Genomic DNA, 19,725 nt, shown 5'->3' on the forward strand with positions numbered 1-19,725 from the left:
AATTTCAAACACCAGGGCACCGTTGATTGCCGGCAAAACATTGAGATGCCTGGTTTTTAAATTCTAGTAAATCCAAAACTCGTCTGAAATTCATGAAACTTGGCATGCTATCATGGAGGGGCATCAACATGTCGTGGTATAAATTTTGTCCCATTTGGGGCAGGTTTGGGTATATGTTTCTCACAAACCGGAGCTTCTCACAACAAGCATGATGGTTTTTGGTAGGGAACGTCTCACCTTTGTGGACGAAACGATATCCATTGCCTCTTATTGCTTTCAAATTTTTTCTCGTGTCAACATAGAGCAACAGGAGTGTTGTGTGATTTTTTGTGATTTTTCGGGGTTCATGTGGACATTTTTATGCATTAACTGAGTTTTCAATGCATTTTATGTGCATAATTCAAATTTGAACTACACGCACATGCTCCATTGCATATAAATTGGTTGAAAAATCAAATATGTGTCCTTGGGTGCATGCTTAGGTCCCATGCAAGAAATGGGAATGAATTTCAAAAACCAGGGCACCGTTGATTGCCGGCAAAACATTGAGATGCCTGGTTTTTAAATTCTAGTAAATCCAAAATTCTGTTAACCATTCACGTAATGCCACGTGTCTTGGTTTTAATGGCTGTAGGAGGTGCCGTGCGGACAGCTGCTTGACCTTGACTGAACGGGAGGCGTGCGAGCGTCGTCCAGTGCGCAGGCTGATAGAGAGGCATGCAAGCTGTCCTTGAGTGCGCAGGCTCACCGGGAAGCGTGCGAGTTGTACGTTGCGTAGGCTCACTGGAAAGCTAGCCCTTTGACTTCCATGGCCGCTCGCCTTGCTCGCATCCTCTCCATTAATGGCGCCCAAGCCGCAGTTTAATTCGCTTTTTAAATATAAAACACTCGTCGCAAATGTTTTAGTTAGAACACCCATATGCAAACCGACAGCTTCCCGAGGAAGCCAAGAGAAAATGTGCCGAGCAGGATTTCTGCAGCTCTTGATCGCAAACGTTTTAGATAGAACACCCGTATGCAAAGTGAGAGCAGCGCAGGATTTGTGCATCCCTTCAACGCAAACCGTTGTTTTGGATGACCGGTGTGGAACCACGTACAAACAATTTGGTAAGATTTGTCAATCCTTGTAACACTGCGATTTGTCAAAATATGAAGCTAAAAATCACTAGCAGTATCTAATTTTTGCAACTAAAATTCAGTAATTAAGCATAGATTTCATTCATAGATTAAGCAGTCGTTCTTAATTTATACAAACAGTTCAACTCGACAGCTAAACCGACCAAACTTTTCCCCAATTGTTGCCAACCACGTACTGAAATAGCTAGTTCAACTATATATACTAGCTAATTTTAAGTACGTTGTACAGTTTCACCACATCTATAGTCAGATGAACTGAACAAAATAGCCCTTAAATACTACTACTACTGCGGAGGGGCTTTGTACTACTTCCGGCTGCCTCTCCTCTGCCGAGCGCGCTCAGTAAGAGGCGGAGGAGGAGGAGCCTACCGACGAGTTGGGCAACCGCAATGCGGTGCCTGCCGCTAATGCAGCTTCAACGACGCTCGCCTCGAACGCCCTCTGCCGCTCCAGACGACCCCTCTCGAAGCGATGGTTCTCCTCGTAGATCTCCTGATTCCTCGCCTCTGAGGCGGCGTGTGCCGCTGCCACTACGGCGGTGAGGCTCTTTGCGTGCTCGACGAGGCGCTCCTCCTTCGCCCACAGGAACTCGGTGTAGTGCGCAAGGTCGTTGTCGCACGTGCGGGCATCCACATCCGCCTCCCGCCTTCGGGCGGCAGTGGTGGAGCGGGTGATGACCCCGACGGTCGACGGTGGGCTGGCGGCCACGGCGGCCGACGACGGGGTGGCGGCCACGACCACCACCTCCCGCCTTCGGGCCGCGGTGGCGGAGTGGGTGATGGCCACAGTGGCTGGCAGTGGGGTGGCGGCCACGACGGCCATCTCCCGCCTTCGGGCCGCGGCGGCGGAGCGGGCGATGGCCCTGGCTTTCGACGGTGGTGTAGCGGCAACGGCGGCCGGCAATTCACACGGCTTATTAGCAGCAATTGTCTATGTTATTACTGGTCTTCGCACATATTTCAGATTACGGACCTGTTTGCCGCGTATCACACACATCTTGTTCAGTTGAACCGTTTCCATTGTGTTGCCTAATCACACACAGTTCATCCCAGTGAACCGTATGCTGTATATCGCACACGCCTTCATCTAGCTGCCCGTTTCTTTTGTGCCTCCTCATCACAAACAGTTCATTGAGCTGAACCGCATGCCCTGCATAGCACACGCAACTAAATTCTGAACCGTTTTTGATGCATCTATCATCGCAAACGTTTTGCACCTTTTTTGACGGTTTTTTACACCACCGTTTGCGATTATGGCATCGCACACAGTTTCGTTGAAGGGTCTCTGATCGTAGTGTCGTGTTTGGACCATCCTGCAGTAGTGGGTTGAAAAACCAATACCCCCTATCCTGATGAATTATGATAATCAAATTGTGATCGTCAAGATAAACAGTTCTAAGGATAATATGAAGTCCTCAAGGCATGTGAAGAGGAGACTAAAATCTGTCAGAAAATTGAGGAACTCCGGAGTTATTACGTTGGATTATATCAAATGTCGAAAAACTTGGCAGATCCCTTCACAAAGGGTTTATCACGTAATGTGATAGATAATGCATCGATGGAGATGGGTTTGAGACCCACCACATGAGTTGTCCATAGTGGTAACCCACTCTATTTGATCGGAGATCCCGTGAAGTAGAAGTGGGAGACAAGCTGTTGGTCAGCTGAGAGGAGAGTATCCCTATTTCAATTATCCCACTTCGTGAAGATGCAATACTCTCCTGATCTGCATGGCAGGTTGATAGTTATCTTAATGTGTTCCAAGTGGCTTATTTGAGTAAGCAGAGATGCTGTCCTACAGAGCATCTCCCGAGAAACACAGCTATATGAATTTGTCTGTTAACGTCGCAGTCTGTGAGAAACGTCGCAGTCTGTGAGAATTGGGTGTTCTCTAATAAATTCATGAAAGGCCCTGGAGTATGACGTATACGCTCCACCCGTGGGGAAGCCTTGCAGCAGCCCAGTATCGGTCAAGAATTTGTGTGGAACTAGTCCCGCAGAAAACTTGTAGTTCAAGGCATAGTCCATTATTGTGATCTAGTCTAGCATAAACCTCTAAGTGGAAGTTCAACTTTACAGTCTCCACTGAGTACTGGTATATAAACAATTATTTGGAACTAAATGATGAGATGTGCCAATGAGACTTTGTGGGGGATTGTTGGAATTTGCTAGTGGGCCTTTGGCCCAAAGCCCAACTAAAATTCTGAAATTCTCTTGGCCCATTCATGCACACATGTGAGTGATGTGAGTGAGACTAAAGTTTAGTCCCACCCCGGAAGTTGAGAGAGACTTGCACCTCTTTATAAGGTGAGTTCTTCTACCATTTGTATGAGCATGAGAAGAGAAGACCTACATACGCGCTCCTCCTCCTCGCCGCGCCGCGCCGCGCCGCGTGAATGAGCCGAGCCGAGGACAAAGCTATGCACGTTGTCTATATTTTTGCTGCTCGGGAATAATTAATAAGCCATTAATTAATAAATAATGGATGCGTTAATTACTCAGCCGTTTCCGGTTCTTTTGGATCGTGGGGCTGTTACTTGGACGTGGGTTTTTCTCCATGACTTACCCGGCCCGCAATATATAGTCAGGCAGACGTCTACCCTAGCTGCCGCTGCATCGCATGGTTTCGCACCATCGTTCTAGATCATTGCGCCGCCATGCAAGTCTTCTCCATCCCTCCTTTCGGCGTGCACTGCGAGAAGGGACAGCAGGCCTCCGGAACCCCGCCTCTCGTGATCCTGTACGGGAGAGGGGCGATCAGGTTTTTGGGGAGCACACTCGCACGACTGCTGGCAGCGACGACTTCACCGACGACGACTTCTTCCCCGACCTCGGCAACCTCTTCCTCAACAACATGGGCGACAACCTCAACGCCAACGGTGCTGCTTCCGTTGCACCGTATGTGTTTCTGTCCTTCCTGTTTGAGATCGTGGTAGAATTCATGTTTCTAGTTTGTGCCCTAGATTCAATCTGTTCATCTACTATGCTATTCCACGTGATTAGTTTAATCTATGTTATAGCCGTCATGATTTACTTTGTACTTATTCGGGTTAAATCTTGTAGTAACGTGCTCATATATTTAACATCCTCTGCAGCAGCACGGGGTAAACAAACCAACCGATTCTGATTCTTCAGAATCCACGGCTGCAGCAACTTTCAGGAATCCAGGCCGAATCGATTCTCATAAATTTCTAGCCCAAACCAAGAGGCCTAAGGATCCGCGATATAAAGGTTTGCTAGAGATGCTCTATACGTCTTGCTCAGACGCTTTGCTTACTCGGCTCTGCTTTTTCGCGGAAGTGAGCGCTCGCTCGCTGCCTCGCTCACCCCAATCTTTGCGTGCTCCAGAAGGCTCTCCCGTGCTGCGCCACTCCCCACTCCCCCACCGGCCACTCGCCCCCCAGCCGTCGGATCCCCATCCGGAGCCGATCCCGGCCGCCCGTCCCCTCCCACTCCCACCCCTCGAGTTCCCCTCCCCCCTTTTCGAAACCACCTCCTCTCTCTCTCTGCCTTTCGCATCGACCCTTCCCTATCGCACCAAAACGGAGCTCCCCTCCATACCGAGAAGAGAAGAGACGAAGCAAACGAGGAGCGGACCACCAAGGCACCCCTCGCCCCCTCCCCCGCGCGATCTGATCCACCCGCCGGAGGTCCGGCCCGGCCGTTCAGGCCAATGCTGCGGGGATCCGCCCTCCGCCGCCGCCGCTGCTGATCGCGGTGAGGTACGCTCTGCTCGATCCGCCCGATCGCCGCGTTCCGATGCTTATTTCGCGGTTGTTTTCCGGTAGATTTCGTGATAGGCGGGTCAATTTCAGCTCCGCGTGATCGGGCGCGCGGGATTTCGCCTGATCGCGCTGTATTTCGCGCCTGATTTCTGATTCGGTGCGGCGTGACGTCAGCAGAGCTGTCGGGGAGGTGCCGGGGGGTAATTCCGTAGGAGCCCGCTGTGGTGTCGGATTAGTGTCTAATTTTGGGTTTGGGATCATCGCTCGTGATGCGTGAGGTGATACAGAGCTCGGTTCCGCTTAATGACCGGCTGTAATTTCTGCTCTGGTAGCTTTAATCGACCATTTTGCGCTGCTAGATGTATCCTGGTTTTTTTATTGTTCCGATCGCCTATATCAGCGGATGTTTCGGTAGTTTTTAGCTTTTTTTTTTGCTCTGTTTGCTTAACTGGAGCTATATGCTCTGCATGTAGTAAACACAGTGGGGAATCCATGCTCAGTCACCGTATCCTTCAGCTGATTGACAGTGGAATTGACGGTCGAAGTGTGGATTGAACAGTAGGCAGAGCTATTTTCAGGCACGGGGTGCTTTCACCACCCGGATGAATTTAGTAGATTCTTGAATGTCTCCTTTTGATGTTACCCCTTTTGTTAGTTTTTCTGTGGACGATTTCGTGTATGTAGGAAGTGCTATTGTTCAGGAACTGGCTAATGGGGTCTCGGCTAACCTTACGAAGAACTAGATACTTCTCTTAATCTTGGAAGCATAGCTGAAGTCAGTTACTACCTGGAGAAAATATTAGTGGCTTTATTGATGGTGCTTTACATACTGTTCTAGATTGCAGCCTGAAATGTGTTTAAATCAGTTGAGAACCTGAGATAGCTAAACTCTCCTTCATGAAATCTTGTCAGGTCAAAAGAGGAATACTCTAGATTGCATTCCAATTATGCCATGTTTTTATGTATATGAAAATGATGAACAAGCATCATCTGAATCCTTTTGTTTGCCACAGTTTTATTCACTACAACGTGTTTTCCTCTTTGTGAGTTTGTTCGATCAGCATTAACCATGGCTTCTGCTGTGTTACTATTACGTACTTACCTTCATTTTTTCTTGGATGGCTTAATACTGTAGTTTGAATTGATTCCATCTGATTTTAGAATTCCATTCTGGTAGGATTTGATTAGTACGGACATTGGATGAAGTGTGTACTGATCTATGGAAGTGGATACTCTACAAGGTGCTCAGGAGACTAAGAATGGAGAGAATGACTTTGAAGAGAATGGCAGTTTGGATCCCGTGGTTTACCAGCTAGTTCGGGTATATTCTAACTTCCTTAGTTATATTGTACTTCTTTGGCTATATTTGAAGGTACACAACTCATTGTGATGTTTCCATTTGCTTATAGCCCTTCGATAAACGCTTTTTTTTTCTTATAAAAAAGGTTGAAGGTGATGGAACGCTTGTTCCTCCTACGGAGGACGAAGTCCTGCAGATTGAACAGTTTCTTGATGACAAGGTTGATCTGCCTTCTATTGATGATGTAGGAAATGTGGAGGATTTTTTTACTAATGACTGCATGCTTCTGAAGGAGCCTGACTTTGAAGGTGATGTCAGTATCTTTATTCAGTTCAAATTATTACAGTGCTATATCATTTCCTTTTCAGTGATCTTACTTCATCGGACAGTACAGTATTTAAGCTGTGATGTTGGAATGCAGTTTAGCCATACAAAGTTCATGTTTCATGCATCACATATTGAATCAACCCCTTCGACTACTTAAGATGCTTACTGCTTATTAAACTTGTGCAGAGGGCTATTCCGAATTAGAGACTAATGGTGAAATACATACGCAACAGTTTGATGCTGACCTAGAGGTATGTATGTTGCTTTTGTAGGGGTATTATTATCTGCCATGATTTTAAGCTTGTCAGATTTGCTATTTTACTATAGGTTTATTCTACTAGAAAATAGGTTTGGTGTGTACACAGGATTCTTTTGGGTCATGTCTGAAACTAACCCTGACATGGTTTTCATATGGGCCGCCCAATTTCTATAAAATTCGCAAATTATAGTTTGCCATGTTTCAAAGCATGATTTTGTTTCCTATATGATTCCTGCATTGCAAACAGGCATTGTCCGTGACTTCAATAATATTACATTATATGCATATATGAGTACGTATTAGATCTAGTTTGAACAACCTCTGGAATTAGCACCATGTATTGTCATCTAGTCAGCTCTGACTTTCTACTCAAGTAGCGCCATTGTCATTCATGCTTAAGCTTTCCTTCATATATGGAATTCTCATATATGTGTGGAAGATATTTTAAAACCTGATTAATAATTAACATGGAGAAATGGAAGCATGTATCAGAATTGAGCTAGTGCATAGTAGACTTGAAATATAATCAAGTTTCCATGCCTAAACTATCAATAAATGCTATTTCTACTTTACCATGGTTTCTTCGTTGTGGTGCAGATAAAGTCTTTTCATGTGGCTAATAAGTGAGTATGCTGCTGTTAGTTTTAACTGAATCTCTCTAGACTAACAAATTGTGAGCGGTGGACTAAACTTGTTAACAAATTGCGGGCCTATTATCTGCTTGTATCGATTAATGCTTGAGCTCAGGGTTTGACAATTTATTGTTATTGGATCATTTGCTTTAAATATTTAAACCATCTACAAATCCTTCTTGTACACATTGTCTATGTTCTACTTATCAGTGAATTTAACTGATACATATAAATTGCGCAGGTAGACAGGCTAAAACCGTCGGATGACTCGCTTGATATTCCCTCGAAGTGTACAGTTGTTCATGATCACAAACCAGATAAACTGAACACGGAACAAGGCGATAACAACATTGTTCACCAGGACAATGCTTCCACTGAGACTCCAAAATCAACAGTATTAAATGACTCTTGCAGTGCTGAAAAAGAAAAGGCCGATGCTTGTTCAAGATCTGTAAATAACTCATCTACAGGACCATCTGTCTCTGGAGTTACTAGTTCAGTTCCCGACTTCTCCATTTTAAGAGGGGAAGTCTGTTTGGATAATCTTACAATTAGAGAACTCCAGGAAGCATTTAGAGCCACATTTGGGCGCGAAACTACTGTCAAGGACAAGCTATGGCTCAAAAGACGGATTACAATGGGACTGACCAATTCCTGCGATGTTCAAAGTTCAGGCTGTGTAGTTAAAGATTATAAAATAGTTTGCAAGGATGCCAAACACAAGCTACCTACAATTGAAGGATTACCTAAGGTTGAGGTTGAAGCTACTTCTTTGGTTAGGTTTCAAGTATTGGGTTCTGGAAATGAGAGAGACACATCATCTTGCTCTTACTATCGGAGTGAGGACCAACAGCGATCCTCCAATAGGCTAAAAGGAGTATCAACAGACAACGATGAATCAGAAGGAACTTTGCAGGATGAACAAGGCGCCGCTAAGAGACTTCGAAAACCAACAAAAAGATACATTGAGGAGCTCGCAGATACCGAGACACTTGACTCCACTGGGAAGCTTTCTTCACCAGGAAAAAGGGCTGCACATGGTGAGGTGTTACTCAGACAACGGGTTACTCCTTTACAAGAAGTTGATTCATTGAGTATAACTTATCCTACCCGGAAGGATACTTTTGGAGGATTTAGTGTACATGTTCCTTATGCGTCAAGGATGAGAAGAGGGCGTCCCCGGAGAAACTTCATTTCATTTTTGGTAACAATCTACTTACTTCTACAGCTTTGCAATCGTCTGCCTTTTTTATTACTGCAAAGAGACACATACATTAAGTTAATACATTCATGTAATGATGGTACATGTCATTCTTTCTTCTCTTGAAGATGGATTTTGTTTATAGGATATTGTGCCCTTTGTAGCTGTGTTCTCAAAACAGTGGAGACTTAAACAAAATACATAGCTAATACATTTTGGCATATAATTATCAGTATGGCCCAAGTAGGATAGAATCACTATACACTCAGCTGCTCACATGCCAGATTCTCACCTAAGAAACTTGTGTGTAGTAAGTACTACCTCTGTTCCTAAATATAAGACGTTTTGGCAGTTCAATTTAAACTGCCAAAACGTCTTACATTTTGGAACAGAGGGTGTATATTTCAAGCAACTCTATTCAGTACCTAATTGAGTTATTATTTTTGTTCATTGAACTCGTTACCCTATTTTGCTGCCTTGTCAATCCCTTCTGCCATTTTCTTAGAAAAATATGATAAATCTCTGAACCTTCATTACGACGTTTGCCCATGCTGTCTCTTAAAGAGCTTAACATGTTGGCCTCACTTTAATACGAATCTTTCCTTGTGGATATCTCTACAGTCTGTGTCTGACATGTAGGTTAATGTATAACTGTAATGGAAGACTTGCCTTGCCATATCACGCACAGTGATTTTTTGGAACAATTTAGACCAATTAGCCAACTGGTCCAAATGGGGAAAGCCGGAAAATTTCATTACGATAGCCTAATTAGACACAGTTAATGCAACCTGCCTCATTGTTGTGCTGAGCCGTTATTAGTAATTGTGGCATATGTGAGCATTATTTTTGTATGTCTCACCAGATGTCACACGTTATTTCTTGGACGTCTCACTAGATGTCACTAAGTGTGCTCTTTTTGTTATACCTTGAATAACAGGATGACGATCCACCGGTGGAATGTCCTGAGGTTCAGATGGCAGTTGAGACGATGTTGGGAAAAGATGGTGAACATGTGAATCATGTAAGCAGTGCTGTGGAAGTTCCGCTAATGGTATGCCATATGCCTCTGATCATGTAGGACCACGTAGAAAAAATGTACACTTTAGAAGCTGATAATAACTAGCTAGAAATATTTGTTGAAACACATATTACTTCAAACATTATTACCGAGCTGCAAATGCGGCCGTGTTTGGCATGCAATGATATGTTTTCTCTTGTCCATCTTGGTACTAGAAAAATGCTGAGAAGAAAGGAGGGCATATAGAAACAGCTGAGAAGAAAGGAGGGCATATAGAAACAGCTGATAACAAGGAGATTCGTTCCATAGAAGCAGACGATATTTGCAGAACTGATGCCAAAACGAAAACAAAGCGGGGTTTGAAGCGGAAGCATCATCGAGCATGGACATTGTCCGAAGTTCTGAAGCTGGTCGATGGCGTGGCTCAGTTCGGGCCTGGCAAATGGTCTGAGATTAGAAGACTATCCTTTGCCTCATATTCTTACCGCACCTCAGTGGATCTCAAGGTGGGTTTACTCTCACAGTTCCTCACTCACTCCTAACGATTTGGTTTTCTAATGGATCACGCTGCCGTTGTTTAGGATAAGTGGCGCAATCTGCTAAGAGCCAGCCAGACACAGCTTTCGCCGGAAAACGATGTAATTAACTCCCCCCTTTTCAACTCATTGAGGATCAACCTTTCTCTCTTATCAGCTCAGTTATTCCCATCCTGTTCTGTTAGCTCCTGGATTGCTCACTTTCTTCACTCTTTAATGGTGCTGGGCAGGGTGTTTGTCCGCGGAAAAGCAACCCTTCGATCATACCAATACCACCGGCCATTTTGCTACGAGTGAAAGAGCTAGCTGAGCTTCAGCCGCAAGCCGGCAACCTGGCGGCGGCAATCAAGTTCTCAGGGCAGAGCAGCAAGGTGGCACAGGGGAGAGGTTCGTCGGGGTTCCTGTGATCCATGTGCTGCAAGGCAAGTAGATGAAAAAAACATCCGAGAGAGATAGTAGGTGTAGTACGCTTGTGGACGACGAACACACATATTATCGCGACGAAGTTGTAATCGCGTTCTCCATGTGCAATGTAAATAATCTACCGCGCCTGCAAAATGCAATGCAATGCCTTCTCATCTGGTTTCCTTCGCAGCATGTATTTGTGTACAGTATGTTCATAGAGATTGCCATACGTTCGAGGTAGGTCATACTGAAGGTATGCATATAATGGTGCAAGTGCATCGGCAATGGAATAAAAACACAAAATTGAGCGATTTTGCGATTTTGAATCTGTAGCCGCAGAAGATTACTCCCTGTACTCTACTGTAGTCGCACTCTGTGAAAGATGGCACGGAATTACTCTTTTTTTTTTTTGAGAAACAGAAATTACTCGACCTTTATGCCAAAAAATCATGAGAAATTGGCCCAGTTAACTGTTCAGCCCAGCCCATTTGTTACACATGGCCGAAACAGCGCTGAAAACAACTAGCCCATCCCAACCCACACCACCGCAGGCCTTAAAAGAGGTATACCAGGCTTACCCAGTTCAACTTTTGTAACGTGGGCTGCTCGCTCGCACGGGACCTGGCGAGGGCGATGAGCCCACGGCCGCGTTCGATGCGCCGTGGGGGCCTATAAAACCTAGGAACCGCCCAGAAAGGGATCGATCTAATCTAATCTAATTAGGGCAGGCGGAAGCAAAGGGATCTGCGCTGAGGGAAGCTAGGAGAGGAAAACGAAGGATCCGCTCGTGCGCCTGCTATCTGCCTCCCCGGGTACGGATCTCCGAGTTTGGCCGACTTTTGATTTTGAAATGGATTTTCTTCTTCATCTATTTGGCTATTTGAAAGATGTTTTTCATAGATCTATTTTGTTTTAGATCATGCTTTTGTGTTTAGATGTAGATCTGACAAAGGTATGATAGATTTGAAGTAGATCTATTATAATCGGTTCATCGTTCCATGATGTAAGGCGTATTATAATTTGCTAAAGATAATGATTTGATCAACAATTATTTTATTGATGTGTAACTTATGTGATACCAAATTATATTTATAACTAATTTTTAACACATTTCTAATGATATAATGTTTATGTCATATAAATTATACTTCCTCCGCTCAGAAATATTTGTCGGAGGAATGGATGTATCTAAACGTATTTTACTTGTAGATACATCTATTTTTTCGACAAGTATTTCCGTACGGACGGATTACTATTTTAGTAGAGTAATTGTTCATCAAACTCTTGTATACACAAATCATGATGCACCTTATACTATGAGACAAGTAATAATTTAGATAGTAAAAACTATTTAAGAAAGTGTTAGATTCACATATAAGCTTTGGGTAAATATCAAGATGGGATGTGACCTAGAGGATGTAATTGATTCACTCATGGTATTATCAATAAGTCCTCCTTGGATCGAAGTATTTTAATCCATACGAAGCCCTTTGGATCAAAGGTTTTGCATGGACATTCTCTCTGTAAAATTGTTATATGTTATGATAGTCTCGTTCTTTGCAAAATCCAATGCTTTAAGAATCATTTGTTTCGCAGAGGCCATAAGATTAACTCTGAGTTACAAATTTGGATTTTGCTCTAGTTTGCCTCATAGTACCAACATTCTCAATCTGAACCACTTATGGTATTTTCTCCATTTTGACATTATGGACACATATCGAGCCAATTTTTATAATGTGACACATCCATGGGCACGACAGGGAGGCACACAACCTTTTAGGAGGCCTCTCACTCGCTTCCTCCTCCAACATCTCTCTTTCTCCCTCAGCACTCTTGATTCCCATGCACAACTATGGAAAATGTATAGATGGTAACTTATGAGGAACCACACCATCGATGTTGATTCTCTGCATGATATTTGGCCAACCTCTTGCAGCAACTTTCTTGGTCTTCTCAACAATAACTACTTTTCTTTTGTCTTGTCAATGTGCACTTTGTCAAAGTTGTGCTCAAGTCCACTTGAAATTGTTGAGCTTACTCTATTCTTTATGAGTGCACATGTTTGTGTCTCATTTTGAGCTGAGTTTGAGATTTCTCTAAGGTGAGCTTGAGCCCGCTAGCATGCTCTAATTCAAACTTATCTTTAAACCTTCTATCGATCTTGAGTTGACCTACCAATTGTCGGAGCTCTGTTTGTTGGTTGATCTATTGTATAGGCCCTTTGGTGTTGTTGAATTAACAAAGTGGATCCCCATACCTATGGGATCTAGCTATCTAAGGATGAGATGTATCCCCCCTTGATTCCTTTTCTATATCTACATGAAGAGTATTCCACTAGACATGTACCATCTTCTAGCCTACTTGTTGAATTGCCACAATAGCTAATCCATATCATTGTTTGTATTCTACTACTTGCAGTACCAAATCATTGGGATGTCAAGAGACTCTTCTGAGAGAAATGTGTCTAGAATTGGTCCTATCGAGCACTACAAAAATATTATCTCTGAGTTGTTACTCGGAAAAGAAGGCACATTCTCTAGTGGAGTTACAAAACAAACTGAAGTTGTTATGGCCCAATATAACCGCAAAGAGGGTGAAGATTCTCTTCCATTATTCATGGAAGAAATTAGGGGCCTTTCAAAATGTGACATGGAGAGATTGAAGCATGCTCTCCATGAAGTTTTTACAATCCTCAGTGATGAAGTTGATGAGGTACAAATACTTCACATTTTAGGCTTCTATCCACTATGTTCCATGGCATTCCTCAAAATGAGGTTTTTACAATCCTCGATGATGATGTTGATGACCTCTTAACCCTGATACTACATTAAGTTCCATTACCAACTAGTCCATCCAAACACCCGATGAATTGCTCAACTCGGTGCTACTACAATGGGCATAGGAAGCGATGGAGTTAGGAAAGGACGGAGTTTTTCTCATTTTTTTCCTACAAAATCTACCTCTAGGAAAGGTTGTGAGAGTCTTATTGATTTGGTTCATTTAGGGTGAAAATAAGACCAATATCATATAGTTATTATCATAGGCTCTAACAAACAATTACAGTGTGTTTGGGTTGTAATTAGAGCTAGGGAGGGAATGCAAGTGGTACATGACTTGAAATATATTGTTTGGTTACGGATTGGGAATTGAGAAGAGATCAGGCATGGGAGTTGGGGAGGGGTTCGGAGTTCAAAGGGAATTGGTTTAGTGATTCCATCTTGACACTTCATCATAACATACATTACCTTCCCTTATCTAGTCCCTCGTCAATTACCACAAACCAAACTAGGCAATAAAGTTTCTCTTCAAATCCCAGACAAAATTTCTATTATGTAGCAAACAAAGGATTGTAAATAAATGGATGCATCCCATTTCTATTCTCAATACAACACCCTGCTCTAAACTCCCATTCCCCTTCCCAAATATTGCCAAATGCGTTGTTAGTTAATGACAATCTCTTTCCTTGCTCTTGTATGCTTAAACATAGGCATAGGCAGCTCGGTTCAGTAGGCCCAGCCTAAAAACACAATTGTTGGTCTAGGCTTGGGCTCCAGTTTTCTGCTTGGAATCCTAGAAAAAGCACAAGCATGCAAAATATATAATTTATATTGAAAAACCAGATGCAATAGTTCATGTATATTCCATGTCATTTAGCAAACTAGCAACTTTACACATATGGCTAAATTTTTACTGATAGAGCTATACTGCTATATACTAGTACTATGTGCTTGCTAGATTAAAAAAAGGCAACGAGTGCAAGTAGCAAGGTTAGCGCATATTTATAAGGGTGTGCTACGCGCCCGCTCACTGATCTCTTTAAAAGATGGCTGGGTCATGAGTTGTCCGATCTATGATGCGTATGATCCCTCTTCTTTGTTTCCCCACTGCAACATGACCCCTTGTTGCAACTGCAATAGGGTTCTCGTTGCAATTGCAAACATGACTTCTTGCGAGGTTATAACTAGACCCTTTTGCAACAAGAGCCTAGTTACAATTGCAACAGGGCCCTTGTTGCAACTGCAAACATGACGTTTTTTGCGAAACTTTATTTGTGAGGCTGTAACATGACCCTTTTGCAACAGGAGCATTGTCACAACTGCAACAGGCACTTTCCCGCGGTCGTTTCTGCCGTCGGGAAACATAGTCACGTCGCACAGTTGTTATTCGCCGCCGTTGTTGCAAAGAAGGAAGGGGGAGGAGAATAGGAGGGACACGAGCGGGGAGGCTTGGCTCGTCGGTGTACCCGCCGGAGGCGGCGCACGGGTCGGGGAGGCGGCGCACGTACGATTTGGGAAGAGCCGATGATGGAGAAGAAATAGAGGAAAGGAATTGTGGCTGTCGTTGCTCGTGCGAGGATAAGGGATCACGGGTTTGACTGTAACAACCATCGTGTTGCACAACCTATGTTTGCAATAAGGCCTATGTTGCAAAACCAGCTAGTAAGTTTGTGTTGTGCTGTGCGCTGTACGATCAAAATCGGATCGGACAGTTGCAGAGGCGGTCGACGCACGCGGGGAGATTAGCCGGGTGAACACAAGCGTTTCCCATATTTATAAGCACAAACACCTGGCTGTGCGAGCTGTGCGCCAATAGTGATATAACAGCTCTAGACCATTCTAGTCGAGACTTGAGAAAATTCTGGCTACTCAGGATCATGTCCTCTTGGACTCCCTGGGAAGGACTAATCTTTTTCTGTTAGTTAGGCGGTTGGGCCGGCCCATGATAATCCTCTTCTGTTAGTTGGGTGGTTGGGCAGCCCACGATAAAATAGACCTAGTATCGATAGTCATATTTCAGCCATGTCGAACCTAGTAGTTTGTTATTTCTTTTTACTCCAATCTTTTAAGGGTTTTCGATCTATCTGTCTACATAAGCTTCTGAAGTTACAGTGCTATAGTTATTAATTTAAGATTCTTTGATATTGCTCAGGCAGAACTGCTGTGATTTGTCTAATATCTGAAATTGGCTGCAGATATTTGGTTGCATTTTCGCACTATCTGAATTTAGGTCTGAGAAGTTGCCATCAAACCATGGAAGCGGATCGTATGAGGACGGTATCGCCCCACCAAGTGTTAAAAAACAGAAAACTGTGACAGTTTCTACAATCGATGCTTATGAAGAATCGCATGGTCATATCGATTCAGATATCTTTGCACAGGTGAAGAATTTTTGTTCTATACCTAACTGTTATGCTTAGGCGTTTCGTTCAGCCAATCCAACAGTAAATCTTTGAGAAATGGAAGATTAAGGAGAACACCCTCATCCTATCGACCTTTTAAAGAATCGGATGGCCCATTAATGCATAGTGGATGTAATTTTGTTGCCATTTTTGTGAGGGGAAACTTAAATACTTACTGTACCCACTTGCAATAGCCAACCATAATCCTGCCGAAAAAATAGGTGACCGGTTTTGTTTGTTGGTCTTTCATGTCAAATGATGTGAGAATGATGTCAAGTTAGGCTATGTACCAAACCAGCGGTTCCATTATAAGAACATATTCAGAAATTGCCAAAGCAGTAGCAGCCTAACAGATGAGGCTTTTGCTTCTGGCAGCTCACAAGAGATATCCGGCTGATAGAAGAAAGTGGCAAAACACGTCAAGAGGCTGCCAAGATGTTCTCCGATGGGTTGCTGCGGAAGGTATTCAACATGGCATGTGGTTATGAAATATCCTTTGACAAATAATATCTTAAACATATTTTTCATGAGTTATTCTAAGGATTTAGGTGAGACATTTTTTTCAGCTTGCTAAAATGGAGCAAGGTGTTTATGATTTACTGGACACAGTGGCATCCAAGTGCAGGTATTATATGTCGCTTGTCTCAATTTGAGTGATATGCTTACTTATGCTGTCTGTCAAGATTGTATGTACATCTAATATATGCGGAAATTTATTGAATTGGTGCATACTGTCAGATCTATGACCACTCCTGAGAAGATTGAACTTGGTAGGCGCATCCGCAAACTCCCAGAGACGGCACTTGATCACATGGTGGAGGTAGTTAAAATGAGGAGACCTGAAATCTTGGTTTCTGATAAAGTATCATTCAGCTTAGGAAGACTGGTACTCAACCTATCTGTTCCTACTACTTAATTTTACTCTTAAGTAAATGGCATTGATCATGCTAACTGTTCTTGTGGTTTGGGATTTACTATTACGCCAACCATGATTCTGCCATGTAGATATGTTTGGAATTTTATTGTCTTTATGAAATTATGAGAGGTATCCGTGTTATGTTAGATGCAGGCTTCAAATGACAGCATGTTTTGCGTTAACTTTGCTATTAAATTTTCTTGTTTGCAAAAGCTTTAGTCTCGTATATCTCCATTTGATTTACTTTATTACGTACTATATTCACAATATCCTCACTTGCTTCCATGTCGTTAGGATGACACAACTTTGTGGAGACTGTACTACTATGTGGAAACTGCGCTAAAAGCAAAACAAGATCGGACGGTCACCCCTCCCTAGATGTTCCATGCACAGTAACTGTCAAAAAATATCGTCCAGGTTATACTATGGTTAGTTCTAGTATAATTCAGTGTAGGTGGTGGTTGTGCTCTGCAGAAAGAAATACATTAGCTTCAGCTAGTTGCCAATGTAACATCTCTGTTGTACCTGTATGAAGATAGTCCTAGAAGCAGAGTAGCATCAAAAGCGACATCATAACCGCTATCTAGAGCTGCAGAAACTAGTGCACTGACCACTATGGCACTGGTGACAATTTTGTTTTTGCATGCCATATTGCAAATCAATCCTGGTCAGCTCCTGCAGATGTTCCACTCCACTGTCAAGGGATTCCGCCTTCTCATTTTATCATATTGCCTCTTGTTCAATGTTTCTGCAAAAGTTTCAGCAATGGAGGCCTTTCTGTGCGCGAAAGATATCGGGTCAACTTCGCGACACTGGTGACAAATCGTTCTCTGCCAGATGATTTTGAAGGCTCGGGTATAAAGAATTGATGGGAAAAGCCTCCTAGATTGAGTGGCCAGTGGTCGAGTGCTGCATTGCGTCAATCAAATCTCGTTCGGTTTGTGTTTAAATCAAAACATTAAAGTTCTCACCATGCTGTTCCTTTATTTTCCTTTTTTTTATGTTCTTTCAAAAAGGCATGTGACATGTGCTTTGCTGTAAGACAATCAATAAAATGGATGAGAGTAACAGAACATCTTAATGGTGTTGCTTTTGTACGTAGCATATTCTAGTGCTCTGATAGGGAATCCGTGATATGGATACCATGTTATCAACTCTTGCTTTGGGCAGTCGCGGATGGGCAATGAAATTTGTAGTACTTATGTGATTAGCTGCAAAACACGTCGTCCAGCAAAAAGAATGCCCAAAAGCCATCCACGTCCATCAATAAGGTCTTTGTGAATCAAACACCTAGGTATGCAAAATTTCTATGTTTTTTAATTCTTTGTTTTACGCATGCATTCTTTAAGTTGGGAGTGACCTTATGCTTCGTTGGGTGACAAAACACTGGATAATAAAGCTGTACACTTGATCATCCGTATATTATCTCCTCAGAAATGCTATTCCTACCACTTCACGCAAAGCCACTGGTTTTTACAAAAACTAGACGTGGGAATAACTGTCCTCAAATTGAACTAACGATGCGTATAAGGCTTTTGTAAAACTAGTACTCCCTTCGCCACTCAACTTTGTACTAACTTTAATACCATTACAAAGTTAGTGCAAAAAATGAAAATAAAACATCGCGCTTGACAAAACCACCAACGCACGACCGTCGCGCGCGCCTGCTCTGCATGCGGCGGCCGACGGGGTCAGCAGACAGCAGTTGAGCGCCGCGTCACCCAACTCCCCTGACATTTTGGCCTAACGGAAAAGGCCTGGGCGCACCATGCCGCCGACCGATCGATCGACCGAGGCACAGCAAGTGGCGTGCGTGCATGACGTACATGACGACGGTGCAAGTTACAACAACGAAACGGCGCACGCGACCGATGGCTGCGCGGCCCGATCGGTCGGGGCAGCGCCACATGCCACGGAGGCCCCGTCACGTGCTCTGCTGCTGCCCGGGCACTCGATCATTTCTTTATTTATTAGCCGGTAAGAGCGACTCCAACGGGCTAACCCTAACGGACGGTGCTTTTGTCCGTTTTTTGTCCGTTTGGATCGGCCGCCAATCCGGCATCCTCTCTTTTTTTAGATTTGGGTCGGCAGTGCGCCCAACGTGCCGACCCATTTCACGACCGTGCGTGCATAGATCATGCCAGCGGCCATGCCGTCGCCCTGGTTTTGGCACTCCAGCAAGGTTCGCGCGTGCGGGGAAAAATCGGCCTAGCGTGTGCTGGTTTTGGCGCTCCATCACGCGGGAAAGGTTCCTGGTTTTGGCGCGCTGCGGCCGGCGCTCGTTATCAAGAAGGCGCTCCCTCCACACTCTGTCCGCCGCCCGCTCGTCTCGCCCCCTCTCACTAGCCTCGCCGCCTCTGCGCCACCATGTCGATGCGCCGCTTGGGCGCTTCGGATTTTCGCGGAGTCCGCGAGCGCCGCTCCGACGCCTTCTCCTCCGAGATCTGGTTTGGCGAGAAACGCCTCATTCTCGGCACCTTCGACACCGCAGAGGAGGCGGCGTGGCGCCTCCTGCGGCCTCGTCGGGAGATGAATTTTCCCGACATGTCGACGAGCCAGCAAGCGCAGGATCTCTCGCCTCTCCCGCGGCTTTTCACCGACGAGGATCGTCGTGACCACCGGAGGCGGCAGCGTCGCCTCGCCATCGCCGAGATGGACGTGGAAGCCATGGCGGTGTGGTGCGAACGCTTCCCGCAGGACATCGTCAACGAGCGCCAGTTCTACAAGCAAAGGAGGACGGAGAGGGAGGCGAGGAGGACGGAGCGAGCCGCCTATCGGGAGGACAAGCGTGCGCGGAAGCAGGCCGCTCAATTAAAAATGAAGCTAGGAGAAGCGTCCTCCCGGGGCTTCCAGGACGAGCGGTATGCTGACGCCTACATTCAGACGTCGGAGGAGGACATTACCAAGTCGGAGTCGGAAAACGACGAGTAGTTGATCTTTTCTTTTAACAGTCTATGCTATAAACTATCTATGTATCCATATTATCGGCCACCCCGGCGAGTAGTTCATCTTTTTTTTTAACAATTGATCCTTGGTACTACCTCTGGCCGGTGGCCGACTAAGGAGGCGGGCGAGGGTGCGCTGTTGGATG

General features: G+C 44.4%; 1 protein-coding gene and 1 pseudogene across 1 annotated transcript; both read left to right on the forward strand.

Moving 5' to 3' along the window:
* The first annotated feature begins 4,590 nt into the window (after window positions 1-4,590).
* On the forward strand, window positions 4,591-17,731 carry LOC109774197 (uncharacterized; annotated as a pseudogene).
* A 1,270-nt stretch (window positions 17,732-19,001) lies between these two features.
* On the forward strand, window positions 19,002-19,565 carry LOC109774198 (uncharacterized). Its single transcript, XM_020332906.1, has one exon. It carries the CDS (start codon window positions 19,002-19,004, stop codon window positions 19,563-19,565), a length of 564 nt encoding a protein of 187 aa, XP_020188495.1.
* The last annotated feature ends 160 nt before the right edge of the window (window positions 19,566-19,725 follow it).

Source organism: Aegilops tauschii, chromosome 3 (assembly GCF_002575655.3).
Source record: "Aegilops tauschii subsp. strangulata cultivar AL8/78 chromosome 3, Aet v6.0, whole genome shotgun sequence".
NCBI classification, from domain to species: Eukaryota; Viridiplantae; Streptophyta; class Magnoliopsida; order Poales; family Poaceae; genus Aegilops; species Aegilops tauschii.